This window comes from Mirounga angustirostris, unplaced genomic scaffold (assembly GCF_029215605.1).
Source record: "Mirounga angustirostris isolate CCGP_5_RB_7025 unplaced genomic scaffold, mMirAng1.0.hap1 SCAF_13, whole genome shotgun sequence".
NCBI lineage: Eukaryota > Metazoa > Chordata > Mammalia > Carnivora > Phocidae > Mirounga > Mirounga angustirostris.
Genome location: NW_026991721.1, coordinates 53391285 through 53406401, shown reverse-complemented (window position 1 = coordinate 53406401; position 15117 = coordinate 53391285). Strand labels below are relative to the sequence as shown.

Here is a 15117-nt window from a genome sequence, read left to right as displayed (position 1 = left end):
AATAACCTTAACTGCTCACCTCCTAGGCCCAGGCAATTTATAGACCGTTTAAAAAATGAATTGACGCTTAGGAAAATCAAGCAACTTGCCCAGAAGGATAAAGCTAGTATGTGGTAGAACAGGAACATGAATATTGGTGTCAAGGTCCACATGATGAACTTTTTTTGGTAGTATTTATTTTGAAGTGACATATTCAGTATTTTCTCAGTTCTAAGATACACTTTCTCCCTACAACTTAATGGTTTTGAAACTGAGATGCAACTTAAAACCAATGTGTGTTTATAGTGGAGAGATTTTTTTTTTATTCCCTAAAAGATGCTATTTAATTAAAAGTGTGTCTCATAACTAATAGCCTCTTAGAATTGAGAGTTGAGAGCTGGAGCTGGGACTGTGGGAGATGCTAATGGAGTCAGATGGGAAGGGAAGAGAGAGAGCAGTAGCCCTCCCTGTCTGGGAGGACGCCTGCTCTGCTGTCCCGGCTGTCCACCCAACTCTGCATCCCTCCCTGCACCCCTGTCCAGCTTTTAGGACCTACCTCATACCACACTCCTCCAAGAAGTCTTTCTAGGTCCTTTGGCGTGAAGCTCATCCTTTCCTAATTTCATCATAGAGCTTTTTCCTATTAGAGCATTTCAGTGACAGGATAGCATATATAGCTGACTAAACATTTTCTCCTTAATTATGGAGATATTAGCATCCTTGCTTTACAGATGACAAGACTGAGGCCCAGAGAGGGGCAGCAAGTTGCCTAACCTCTCTCTTAAGGGCATGGAAGAGAAGTGAGTCTCCAGGTTCTTCACGTCCTCAGTACTTCCTGCTTGTTCTGGGATAGTTTCCCATAACCAGCAGTCAGGTTAGCCAAGCCTTCCCTTGGACAAAGTGGCATTCCAAGCTGTGTTGAGGTTTGCCTGTGACTGCACAGTCAACAGAGTGACATCTGAAGTCAGGGAGGTGAAATGGTTCACCCAATGCCACACAGTTCCCAAGCAGCAGCACTGACTGGTTGTCCTCACACCAAACATCTGCTTCTAAATTCTGGTCTGTCCAGCCCTGCCCCCTTCTCTCATTGTGATGCTTTCAGGTCCCAGACAGGCTTGCCTCCACTCTCACCAGCAGGAAAGGGACGGCAGTCTCATCCAGACCTCCCCAGTGAACACCTACATCCCTGCTCTCATTGCTGTGATGTCACAGGGGTTGTGGTCTGGTCCCCCTGGCATAGCCCACCCATGATTGAACTCTTCTAGAGCTGGCTTCAAATCCCTCATTTAGCAGAGTGATGTGCATGGGACCCTTCCCCGAACACCAGACTCCAAGTCAGAAAGCCACAGAGCTAGAGGAGACATGTTGAGTTCCAGTGGTGCTGCATTTTGGCAAGTCAGTTGGGGATGACACCACCATTCTCACAGGTTGTCATGAAGACTGAAATGACATAATGTCTGTGAAGACCTTTGGTACACTCTCAAGTGCTGTGGTGGAGTTGAGGCTAGCTGCGTAGTGTTTTGCAAAGTCATGGGCTCTGGCTCTGGACAGACATGGACCATGTGACTGCGGGCAAATAATTTCCTTGAAATTCAGTTCTCTCATGGGGATAACGTATCAACCTCATCAAATGTGGGTCTTAAATGAGATTATACACATAAAGGATCTCATGCGGTGCCTGGCATACAGGAGGCACTCCATAAGTATTAAATTCCTTCCTCAGTATCATTATATGAAGCATAGCAGAAACCGGTACCTTAATTCTATTATTTAAGCAAGCTGATCAATCTCATACTATGCGTAGAGACTTAAACCTTGAATGAGCACTGAGATCGTTAATGATTTTAAAGTACCAGCAGCCACCTTTGTGTTGAGCCATCTATCACCCAGGGAGACTGCAAAGCTGGACAAGGAATTGCAGCCCGGAGGAAAATGCCACTATGTAATGGAGGTAATTTAAAAGTGCACATCTCTCCCTCCATACTGTTCCAGGTCTGCTACCCCTTCTCTATGAAAAGGCTGGAGCCGAGATGCAAACAGGTTCTAAAGAGGGCAATGAAAATTATATGGGTTGTGGTTTGAGAAGGGAAGGAAGAGAAGAAAAAACAAGGCAGAAATTACTTGACTTGGAAAGGAAAGGGTAAGACGGGTGATAAATAAGAGGGTATTATATGGCAGGGGAGGGTGGTGAGTCACATGCCAAGGTCATTATTGTGGCAGGGCCTGGGGGGACCAAAGGATCATGTCTCAAGACTTGGAACGCTTTGGAAGACTATACAAATCACAGACGTTATTAATTATGATTAACAGTGACCAATGTGGAGTTGCTTTTTAGTTCAAATGTGTTCTCTCATTTTCTAAACATGCCCAGAAACTGCAGGCTGGAGTCTACCATACACATCTCTGCGCCTATGAAGGATTCTGCTCCTATGGCAGTTCGCACAGGCAAGAGGTCTAGGCTTAGCATCTCTTGGAGTATGCCCTGACCAGGGGGTGAGGGTTAATTCCTGAGCAGGAATTTCAACAGTTTTCAGAGATGGGACAGCTCCAAACGCCTTTCCAGCCTCATCTCCATTTGCTTTCCCCTCCCCTCAACACTGCAGCCCCTCTGAATTTCCCAATGGTCCTAAAACACATCATTTGGACATTCCCTCAATAAAGGCGAAGCACCTATTACACGCCAGGCACTGTTTCAGGCAGTGGGATACAACTTCAGTGAACACAAGGTCTCAGCCCTTAGAGAACTTACATACGAGTATGCAAATCATTTCTAGTAAAGGAAGGCTAGTTTTAAAAGGGGAGGCAGAGAAAGCTTTTCTGTGGAGATAATATTTAAGCAAAGATCTAAATGATGTAAAAGTGAATTAGCAGCTAACTGGGTTAGCAAGTATGAAGATCTTGAACAAGCTTCTCTGAATCAGCTTGGTGAGTGGGAGAAACCAGAAGGAAACCATAAAAGCTGGGCAGGGTGAACAGGAATCAGACTAGGAGATGCCAGAGGCTGGCATGGACCAGATCATGGAGGTCCGTAAAGTCATAGTCAGAGCTGGATTCTGGTCTAAGACCACTGCAAAGGTCTGAGAAGAGGAGGTCCATGATCACTCTGGCTATTAGTTGAAAAATAAACTCGGAGGGAAAGATAAAGAGATATGGCAGTGGTTTGAACTGCAGTGGTAACAGCAGAGGTGGTTAAGAAGGAACTGGGGGCAAGAGGTGGGGGTGCACTAGTGACAGACACGACCTAGGTCTTAAGAATTCCCAGCCTAACAACTTGTCACCAGTGTCAACGTCTTATCTCTGTAGCAAAAACACGTGGCGTAATGTCTGGCATGATGTGTGTTAAAATGGAACTGGAAAAGTAGTAACAAATCTTCCGGAAGAAAAACGTTTTCACGTAACTGATCTTGAAATTTGAATTTTCTGTTTCAGAATGCTATTTAATCTCTTCCAAGATAGGAAAAATATACATATTATAGAAAACATGGAAAATAGAAATGTCAAAGAAGAAAAATTTATAAATCCTCATACTTCCACCACCTGGAGCTAATCATTAGTATTTTGATGTACTTTCCCCCAAGTCTTTTCATAAATTTTTTTTATCTTTTTTTTTTATTCTTATGTTAATCCCCATACATTACATCATTAGTTTTAGATGAAGTGTTCCATGATTCATTGTTTGTGCATAACACCCAGTGCTCCATGCAGAATGTGCCCTCCTCAATACCCACCACCAGGCTAACCCATCCTCCCACCCCCCTCCCCTCTAGAACCCTGTTTGTTTTTCAGAGTCCATCGTCTCTCATGGTTCGTCTACCCCTCCGATTTCCCCCACTTCATTCTTCCCCTCCCGCTACCTTCTTCTTCTTCTTCTTCTTTTTTTTCTTAACACATACTGCATTATTTGTTTCAGAGGTACAGATCTGAGATTCAACAGTCTTGCACAATTCACAGCGCTTACCAGAGCACATACCCTCCCCAGTGTCTATCACCCAGTCACCCCATCCCTCCCACCCCACCCCCCACTCCAGCAACCCTCAGTTTGTTTCCTGCAATTAAGAATTCCTCATATCAGTGAGATCATATGACACATGTCTTTCTCTGACTTATTTCACTCAACATAATACCCTCCAGTTCCATTTTCATACATATTTTTAAAAAGATGGATCTTCTACTCTGAAGAGCAAACTGGTCGACCCGAATCAGTTGGTCCAGGTTTGAATCCCACTCCACCACTGAATGGCCCTGGACAAGTCACTTTTGGATCCATAAAACGAGGATAGCAAGAGCTACTGCACCAGGTTATGGTGAACCTAAGTAACTGATGCATACGAAGTACCTAATAGGACATAGTACATAGTAAGTGCTCAACATACAGCAGCTGCTATTATTAAAAGGAAGTCCAAACCCCACAAGATGCAATTATAAGGAAAGCTTTGAACATTTCATATTTTTAGGAAAAAGGCTTTGCAAATCCATAATCTAACCACATGTCCTCTTCTAAAGATAAATAATTATACCAAGAATAGGAATTTGCCAAATAAGTTGTAAGCAATACCAAACATTTCTAAAACCAAAATTTTACAGTAACACAAAACAGAAATGCGCCAAGAACTAACCCAAGGCTTGGCCTGCTTAATAAATCTCTCCTATAAGGCTGACATACTTATGGGATTACCGTTTACATCAGTAACAGTTTAAAGGGTGGACACTGCTCACCTGCCAAGAAATGATTCCTTCGGGCTTTCCATCTTCGGTTATGTCTCTGTGGTACAACAGAGCACAACAGTGTCAGGACTCTTCCGTTCTCCCTTGGCCTCTGCCAGCACCAAGTGGCATCATCCTGAGCAAGATGTCCTGTCCAGTCCTCTGTGAAATGAGGGGTTGTCTACAGAGTTTCCAAAACTTCTTCTGACTCTAAAACTCTCCTGTCATGTAGATTTTACAGTTTAGTATGTGTAATAGTGGTTAGAGGAAGAAATATCCTATCTTAGGTTATCTTGAAAACTTTAAATAGGATACTGAATATCACAATGATCATCTACTGTTTTGGAGGGAAATGAGTAACATTACGGTTGACCCTTGAACAGCACAGGTTTGAACTGCATGGGTCCACCTACATGTGAATTTTTTTCAATAAATATGTTGGAAAATTTTTTGAAGATTTGTGACAATTTGAAAAAATTCATAGATGAACTGCATAACCTAGAAATACCAAAAAATTAAGATAAACAGGTATTATTGTAAGAATAAAGTATATAATAACATATACAAAATATGTGTTAATTGACTCTTTATGCTATCAGTAAGGCTTCTGGTCAACAGGAGGCCACTGGTTAAGTTTTTGAAAAGTCACAAGTTACGCACAAATTTCAATTGTGCAGGGGAGGCAGTGCCCCTAAACCCTGCATTGTTTATGGGCCAACTGTACATAGATACATTTCTAATACTAAGATAACAAGTCACATTTTCACTGAGAAGCAAGAGACTAGCTTAAAAACATTTAGGGTCATGAAGTCCCACATACAATTTTCAAAGGTGGATCTACTCTTAGCAAATGTCAATTTCTCAGTAGCTTCAAACCTATCCCAACTGGACTTACTGGCAATTGTTGGTGAATCTGGCTTAGTTCTATATACCATTATCAATTAAATGAGGCAATACATGGGAAAAGAAATAGTTTTTATAGGTTTCTGCAAAGGCTGTTTGTTGCCTACTCTCTATTCTTAGCTACAAACAGGGAGACATGTAGAAACCACACAGATTCTCACAGGGCTTACATCTAACGAAGAGCCAGGCAAGGAGCACATTTGTAAGGGCCACTTGACTCAGATTTCAAGGACGGAGAACCTCCAGAAAAGTGACAACCAAGCTGAGGTCTGGAAGGCAAACAGCGACAAGGGTGGAAGGGTGATTGGAGACAAGTGTACCTGGGGCGTCACCTCCTTGAGTCTGCTCCACTCACACCATGGGTTTTCCTCTAGCGAGGGTGACCGTAAGTCCTGGTTTGCTCTGGATAGTCCCGGTTTATGTTACTCTGGCATAACTATTTTTTTTTAAAGATTTTATTTATTCATAAGAGACAGAGAGGGAGAGGCAGAGGGAGAAGCAGGCTCCTGCTGAGCAGGGAGCCCGATGCGGGACTCGATCCCAGGACCCTGGGATCATGACCTGAGCTGAAGGCAGACGCTTAACCTACTGAGCCACCCAAGCACCCCATTCTGGCATAACTAGTAAAAGGACTTCCTTATACGCTCAAAAGTGCCCCGGTTGGGAGGATCTTATACCGATACTCTACCTCTAGCCCAGTTCCTGGCAGATCCTGACTTGCAGGTCTGGCTTCCCCATGTGACTCAGCTCACTAAAGTATGGGGCTCAACATTATTTACCCTGGCATCCATGGCATGGGCTCCACCTCATTCATCTTTATATCCATGACACCTAGCCTCATGCCTGGGGCTAAACAGATTGACCACTACAGGCATTCAAGACAGTATTTGAAATTAGCATGAAAAGCAAATACAAGGGACAACAAATTAGATTCATAAATCTTTACCTCATGCTAAAATCCTGGTTCCAACTTTAACTAGCTGATGACCTTCTAATTCTTAGGTTTTCACTTGAAAAAAAGGGGAGATACTATCTTTTTCACAGGGTGGGTAATTTTAAACAAGACAATCCAGGTAAAGTGCATTAGCACAGCACCTCGCATGCAGTGAGCATTATTTGCAGCAGCTACCACAAACAATGATGAGCACTCCTCCTGCTACCACAACTGTTTTTGCCGTAGGAAAATCAAACCAACACCTAACAAACATCCAGTAGGGACTCAGTAAGTGTGCACTAAATGAATGCTTGGTCTCATGCTGGGTGCTGGCTGCAGACCAGATTCTTGGACTACAAGATCCATTAATCAAAATTACAGTTTCTAAGTCACAAGGTTTGACTCCCCTCAGTCCAGTTTTAAGGACAATTATAAAAAACCCACCACATACCCATAAGCACAGAACATAGCAGCCCTATCTGGCTGTATCTTAGCTATGTTAACAGCACTTAAACCTTACCCTTGTTGTAACTATGCCCTCTTTTAAAGTTACTCTTCTATAAGCATGCCAACTTAGATATCTGGGTCCATCTCTACTGTTTTTGAACTGTCAGCCTCTCAAGTTTTAAGTGATTAATGTATATACAGAAAATCAGGAAGGCTTCAGATTGAGTCAATAGTTTTCTTGATCCTCCAATTACAATATCCTCTTTGCAATATATCCTTGTTGAACATTTGGAATGAATTAGGACTTTAAACTTCCAGATGTTTAAACTACTAGTATAAATTCGAACTCATTAAAAAGGGCAGATTTACTACCTCTACTTAGTTTTGAAGTCTGTTGTTCACCCTGTCCAAATAATTTATGAACCCAAATACAGTGGCAGGTAGTGTATTCTATTTATATAGTATTTACAGCTAGAAATAAAGGGCATTTTAAACTCTGGAAATTAACTGCCATTTTAACCAACCTATAGATCACTTATTGTTTCTAAGCTAGTAATTGTTTCCTGAAACCGATCTAGTAGAGATTTTTATGCTAATCTGTACTAAAAATTACTTTGCTTTTTCTGGCCACAAAAAGCTGGCTACAGAGGAAGCATTTGATTACAGCAAGAAGACAGCTGCACCCACTCTCGTGAAATAAAATGGACCTGGATCTACAGTCCTTTGTGGTAGTGTCTTGGCAGCCAAACAAAGGTGGCAGCATTTCTACACCCAGTTTGTGAAGTCTCAGACTTTTTTTTTCCCCCCAAAGAATCCACATCGACTATAATGAGCACATTCTAGAGATGCTGTGCTGAAAGCTGGCAATGGATAAAGCAGGAACATAAAAGGAGCCTATTCTTAAAGCAAATATTTCTTTTATAAACCATAAGAATGAAGTGGCTTTCATAATCAATTTTAAGATCGAAGGACTGAAGTACCTGGCTCTGGCACTTACTAGCTATATAATTTGGAGCAATTCATTTACCTCTGTGAGCTCGATTCTCAACTGAAAAATGGGGATAATAGTGGCTTGAGTTTTTCAGAGAACTTGAATGATATATTCAAAGTGCTCTGTAAACTCTAAAGTAACATATAAATATTAATAAACACTGCAAGTACAATTTTCCTGTTTTATGAATCACTCACTTTATTTTTATTATGTTATGTTAATCACCATACATTACATCATTAGTTTTTGATGTAGTGTTCCATGATTCATTGTTTGCGTATAACACCCAGTGCTCCATGCAGTACGTGCCCTCTTTAATACCCATCACCAGGCTAACCCATCCTCCCACCCTGAATCACTCACTTTAAATGGCATTTTAAAAGTCGCTGTCCCTAAAACGAAATAAAAACCAGATCCAATTAAGTTACTGAAGAGGAACTCACCTCAAGAGGGGTCTCTTTCAACTCAATCACTTACTATTTACCTCAGGGTTTTTGTTAGGAATTAAATATAAATTATACAAAATTACTTATAAGCATTTGTTCTCATTTATTTTTCAGGTAACAAATCCTATGTTAGGCTTCAACTGTGTAACTTTCCTTTCCCAAAAATGAGAGTGGATATGTCAAAAGCAAACCTTTCTCCAGTTAGATTTGCTAAGTCTTAAATCTATTTTCTAGTATATTTCACAAACTGTTTAGATTTAAGATAGAATTTTTTTTTAAACTGCATAGGCTTTTATAGATACCCTATATGTCTTTTTAATTTTAGTAAATTTGATTCACTTAACTCTACCAAGTGTGTGTATGTGTAGTTACAAGTAAGTACAATTGTAGTCCAAGGGCCAACTCAAGACTTTAAGCTCTAGTAAGAAAGTGCACCTGCTAGTGCCAGCACTTAAACCTGGCACACAGTAGGCGTTCATCTAATATTTGTGGAATAAACAGTCACAACGCCTACTACTTTCTATCTAATCTTGCAAAAGCGACAATTTGTTTCATGTGTGGGGAGACCACCAACGACTCAATCTATCTTCAAACATCAGTTTGTGAAAATGCCTTAATAAGTTAAGGTTTGGGGGTTTTCAATAAATTACCAATTTAGAGAACAGACACAGATTATAAAAACAAATGATGGGCATCTTAAAAGCTTACCCAATGCTAGTTGCAGGACTGTTTTGCATACATTATTATGGTGAACAGCAAACAGGGCTGTATTCTGCAGCTCCTCTCATCAAGATGAGGATTCTGTTTCCTCATCCCTTGTATCTGGGCCAGCCTATGACTTGCTTTGACCAAAACAATGTGGTGAAAGTGATGGTCTGTGAGTTCTTGAGCTCAGGCCTTGAAGCTACTGCCTCTGCCTTCTTGGTACTCCGAGACCATTATGCCCTAAGCCCAAGACAAAAAGACCACATGGAGAGGCCCAGCTGTTCCACTCCGCCCCCAGCCAGTCGGCCAGCTGAATGCAGAGTGCCCATATGACACTAGCAAAAGAACCATTCAACCAAGCCACAAAACTGAGAAATGATAAACTTTTTTTAAGCCACTAAGTTCTGGGATGTTGTTAAGCAGTCATAGGTAATTGATGATAAAGTATCTACTCTTCATAGTGCAACCTGTGTTTTTTTTTTATAGCTGAGGAAACACAACCAGGTCAAATATTCTACCAACATCACACCACTCCCCCCCCCCCAATGCAGGCCTTGAATTCACACCCCTGAGATCAAGACCTGAGCTGAGATCAAGAGTCCAATGCCCAACTCAGATCGCCCAGCCGACTGAGCCCCACCCAGGGGCCCAAGATCACACCACTCTTAAGTGTCCTAAAAACTAGAAGCAGGTATTAAAAGGCCAGCCCTGTCTCCTTTATTGTCATCCTGTCAGCATGAATCTGATCAGTTCTTTCTGCCAAAGACAGAGGCACCTCTTAGAGCTCTGGCTATAAGATAAACTCTGTTATCTTTTTCATAACATGAATGAGTAATGTGTCCTGATCTGACACATCGGCCAGCCTTGTCCCTGACAGGGAAATGCACTGCCAGCTATCATTAAGACCTGCACTCTATAAATGCACCCCATCCTGTTTTCTGAAACTCAAGTAACACTAACATATCCCAACATAAAATAATTCAATGACATCTTGGCAATTATATTAATTCGTTTACATTTTAGCTATCAACAATTACACAAACCTTGAAAATTTGTAACGGGGTCATACAGCACATAATATTAAAACACATCAGTTAGATAAACCTTATTTAGAAATTTCTTAATTAAAATGTCTTTTATATACCCCAAGTAGTAAAACATATGCCACCCCCCCCCAAAAAAAGCCCCCAAAAAGCCATCTTCAATTGTGAAGGTGATATTTTTGAAAAAAGAATTTACCACAAGAATCCATTTTGTTCCCCACCAAAAATAATGTACCTGAACTTTAAACAAAATTCACATTTTATTTAGGTTGAAATAAACTATACAAAATTGATTTTCTTCACCAAAAATAACAGCAATATTTTCTGTATTATTCCTAGATAAACCACAAAACACTTACTTTTGTAGGTTTTCCAGGTTTTGTTTATAAATCAAGACGAGGCAGTAGATATAGTCATGGAAAAAGAGCAGACAAATCAGTTGTCAGTATCCATGGCCTCTAATCCTGTCTTGACCATGAACAGAGAGGTGTTCAACATATACCTGCTAAAAAGCTTATGAAGACGTAGGTGTTCTACATACACTTGCTAAAGAGCTTATGAAGATGTAGGCTCAACAAAGGAATGTAAACAGCAACAATCCAATGTGGAACAACAATGGCAGGCTCTCCCATTCAAACTTTAACTGTAACTTGTTCCTTTAAGTTTATTTGATAAAGACAAAATCTCTACTGCAATCCTTGCCTGGCAAGCTCACGTGTTTCTCTCTCTCTGTCTCTGTCTGGTAACTCCCTTAACTGTCCATTACAGATTTTTAACATACTAACACTCCTACTATTCAAAGGTCACTCTGAGCTTCATTGTAACATTTTATAAAATGTACTCCTTCCTCCCATACCTCTTCAAAATCTTTATCTTCTAAGAACTGATAACTCAATACCAGACAATTGGATCCAGTGACAATAAATGCTTTATCTAAAATGACTTAACTAAAACAATTCCCAAGTGCCATTAGCAGAGATCCCACAGAAGTGTAATGTGGCACTTTCAATGCTATCTTCTGGAACAGGTATGTCTCCAAAGCATGAGAGTTTAAACAGGGGCCATTTAAACTGGCAGATTATCAATGGCTAATGTACTCAATGAGAGGTCGACAGGTCAAGATATTCAGTGATTAAGTGGCCTACATACACCTGACAGCTTTTCTGTAAGATGTTTTCAAATTTCTTACAGATTTTTCCAAATATCAAACGTAAGAGAAAGCCTACTTTAAAAGTCTTTTAGGTATTTTCAATGGTTTCTGAGTTATCTGTAGGAAGCTCTGACTTAGTTGTATAGAGTTTGATATACGTGTCCACCATTAAATCCAGATCATGTTTTATATCAAAATTTATGTTAAGCAAAGCCAAGTTACTTGACCTTTGGTCTGTCAAAGTGTTCCTCAGGTATGCTTTGAGACGCTTTCGCCCATTTTCATAGCGTTCATTCTCAACCTTCATCACAGGAAGAATACATAGGACTTTTAGCAATGCATAAACATTAGGAAAAAACTTGATGTCTGGTAGATGCAGGGCTTCATAAATGGTGGATGGAAGCTCTATATCTTTCCCTCTGTGTTTCCATTTGATTCTCCAGCAATGCAGCTCAGCTGAGAGTGTGTCGGGATTGGGCAAGTCACTTCTGTACATGTCAGCATGGTGCTCCTCCGATGTATTAAATTTGAGCTGTCCCATGACAGAGGGTACAAGAGATAAGCATTTAAGAGCTTTGAGGTGCTGTTCTGAGAATATATCTTTCAGTTCCTGAATAATGTGTTCCACTGTTGGAACACTTAGAGTTTCTTTATAGTAACTCTCAGAAGTGAGCTGAGATTCCAGGTTACCTTGCTGGGCTCTGCGGAATTTCCCAGGGAGTTTCATCTGAACATCAAGCTTAGTTGCCAAATTTGTGGCTTCTTCGAACCAAAATTCATGATAAACTTCAATATTTTCCATCACTTCATTTAGTGAATGCAGCACTGCAGTCAAGCTACTGGCTGCAAAGAAGACATCAGAGGTTTGCCCTTGAAGGTTTTTCCCAAAGGCTCTTGTAAAAGATAGAACATTTTTAAGAACAACAATGGTAACGATGAAATCAAAATCTGTTATTGCACTACAGAGTACAAAAGCTCGACCAGCTATATAGTTATTCCATCTAATATTTGTATCACTATTTATACCATCTAAACATAAAACAAGTGCTTGTAGGAGGTCCACTAAAATTTCAAAAGTATCATGCCTGCCTGTCCACTGAGAATGGCAGATTTCCTTCAGTTCTTTACCCTTTTCCTCATTGTTCTGAAAGAGGACAGAAATTACATTGTCAAGCTCCAAAAGCAATTGTGGAGATCGATGGAAGAAAGAACAAACTTCCTCAATTGTTCCTAACGCAACAGATACTCCCACAACAGGCACTGATTTTGCCAACCATATATTTAAGGCACAGGAAGAGCAAAGTGTGTAGACAGCTTGGGGATATTTCTCTAAAAGTCTAGAAGCAACGACTTTCATTTTGGAAGAAAATCCACTGGACACAATGTAAGCCTGGCCACGACAATACTCCATGTTTAACCCCCACTTCTCAGTTATCGTAGTGTGAAATTTTACAGCCAAAATTTCTGCATCAGCTTCATAAGGCAAGAAGCCCACAAATTCCTCTCTCAGGTTATGAGATTCATCAACAAACCTCACCAACACAGGCAAGTGTTCTTCCCCTGCTATGTCCACTACGTCATCAGTGATGATGGAAAAGAAGTGGGAGTCTCTCACTTCCCTGAGGGTCTCCTCCCGAATGCAGCTCTCACAGATGTCTAGCATCTGTTTCTGCTGTGTTTTCGAGCAGAACAATGTGTTAACTGCTGTTGTCTCAAAGCGCTTTCTCAGAACCTCTTCGCCAGAATTTATCCGGCACTCCAGCAGTGCTTGGAAGTTATCCGGAGTAAACAGACCCTCTGGGATTTCATCAGTTTCGTGCCCATCCAGAGGGATGTTTTGTTTTCCCATAAGAATCAAAATTTCAAATAAAGATTTTAAGTATTCTTTGTTTTCTTTCTCTTCAAGGGTTAAAGGTAAAATGTCTTCATCCTGTTCTTCACCCCCTTCTTCTGCACTGGGATTCTGAGCATTGCTGTTATTTATTTCTTTATGTTTTGGTTCCTGTTCAGAAGTTTCATCAACTGGAAAACAAAGAATTAATTTTATAAACAGGCTCATGAGGAACCATACAAACAACAAAAATTTATATTTTTGACTGGTTAAATATTTAAAATTCACAAACTCATCCATTCAACATTCACCAGGCACCTACTGGACCACAGACTAGGATACAGAGGTTACAATAAGACACACTCTAGAGGAGACAAAAAACCATATACAGATATATTTTAATCCTACACGTAAATGTTGTAAGAGAGAAATGATTTCTTACAAACTTAACAAGGCACGTCACATAAAACATACACAGAGCAGTAACAGTCTGTGCCCTCAGAAAAAAGAAAAGGAAGAGAACTAATATTTATTGAGGCACTGTGTTGGCATTTTATATTTATCACATTATTCCCTCTACAGGCAGGTGCTATCAACCCCATTTGACAAATTGAGGAAAGTAAATAATTGCCCAGGGTTATAGATGTGGTTAGAAGGATGGAGATAAAATTCAAATCCAAGCCTGGCTGGCTCCAAGGTCCATGCTGATGCAGTTTCTGTGAAATTAAGCTACACTTTTATATGCAAGAGGAGAGTTCTACAAGCCAATAAAATGTAGAGTATATTCAGGCAATTTTTAAGGCTAATATTAGACTACTAGACATATCAGCCTGATCTCTTTGTATTTGGATAGGAAAACCAAGGCGCTGAGGTTGGTGCCCTGCCCGCTGTCATACACACAATGTTGCAAGTCCTGGACCCTGTGGTCCCCTCTAGGCTCATTTTCTAACCATCATGGAACAGTAGAAGCTCCAACAACAAAATGAGTATAATTTCCCAAATCCAGCACCCTGCTTCAAGCCACTCTACTTCTGTACAGAATACTCTTTCCTCCTTTGCCTGACTCCAGGTCTCCTCATCTACAGAGATGGAAAATAATAGTACTTACCTCAGGACTACTGTGAGAATTAAATCAATTAAGAAAAGCACTTAGAATAAAGACCTGGCACAGAGCAGACATAAAGACTTATATTAATAATAATAGCAACACAGTAGTAGGAAGGGACAGAGAAAGGAGGAATAATAGCAATCACTGTCAAGAACAAAAACAACTTAATAAGTCATTGTCGTTAAGTGGTTGTCTGTTTGACAAGGAGGGAAGTCCATGTTGCATACTGTTCTAAGAAGATAATGTTGCTTTCCAGCTCTGTCTAATTTATGGCACCTTAACTTTCACTGTTGAGAGTTTATCTGGCAAAAGAAAACATGCCCATTTTTTCCAGGAGACATTTCTGAAACCTTAACTTAGGTTGCATTGTCAGTTTTACTGCAAAGATGTTTCATATTTTAGCCAAATATTTTTATAGTAAGAATTCAGAATTATTTTACACATTAAAATGGTTGCTATAATATGGCATGTCTCCTACTCAGAAGTAGATGTTTATTATATAGGAAATAGAATTTCATGAGATTTTATGAAGTTCTCATCGCCAAAACCTTTAATAAAAGTGGAAGAGTCTTGATATGCTCTTTTCCTTCATACCATTACATCCATCTATTTCTGACTGTCTACATTTCACGATTAAACGAATGTTTTGCCAAAAACAAAACAAAACAAAACAAAAACAACTTCTCGTCCTCATTCTTTGGTGACAGAGGTCAGCTATCAGTACCTGCAGAAAGGCTTCTGACTCCTACTCTCTATTAGGCTAAGGTTCCCACGGCATTTATTCCTTAAAAATGTATCAAGAACTTATTATGCACCACACATTGGGTGGACGAAGATTCTGCTCTGGTCCTTCCCGCTGCCTCTCCTTCCCTACCC

General features: G+C 40.3%; 1 protein-coding gene across 2 annotated transcripts in view; it reads right to left on the bottom strand.

Annotated features, from left to right (window-relative positions):
- The window catches only part of THAP12 (THAP domain containing 12), a 41299-nt gene that overhangs the window by 6708 nt on the left and 19474 nt on the right, over positions 1 to 15117 (bottom strand). Inside the window, exons 5-6 of one of the 2 annotated variants that reach the window (XM_064576907.1) lie at positions 5757 to 13324; positions 4696 to 5181 (exon numbers count right to left, since the gene is read on the bottom strand). In XM_064576907.1, coding sequence (XP_064432977.1) covers positions 11391 to 13324 — 1934 coding nt within the window. In that variant the 3' untranslated portion in view covers positions 4696 to 5181; positions 5757 to 11390. Of the gene's footprint in view, positions 1 to 4695; positions 5182 to 5756; positions 13325 to 15117 lie in introns of those variants that run through there. The other variant, XM_064576908.1, reaches the window with a different exon arrangement.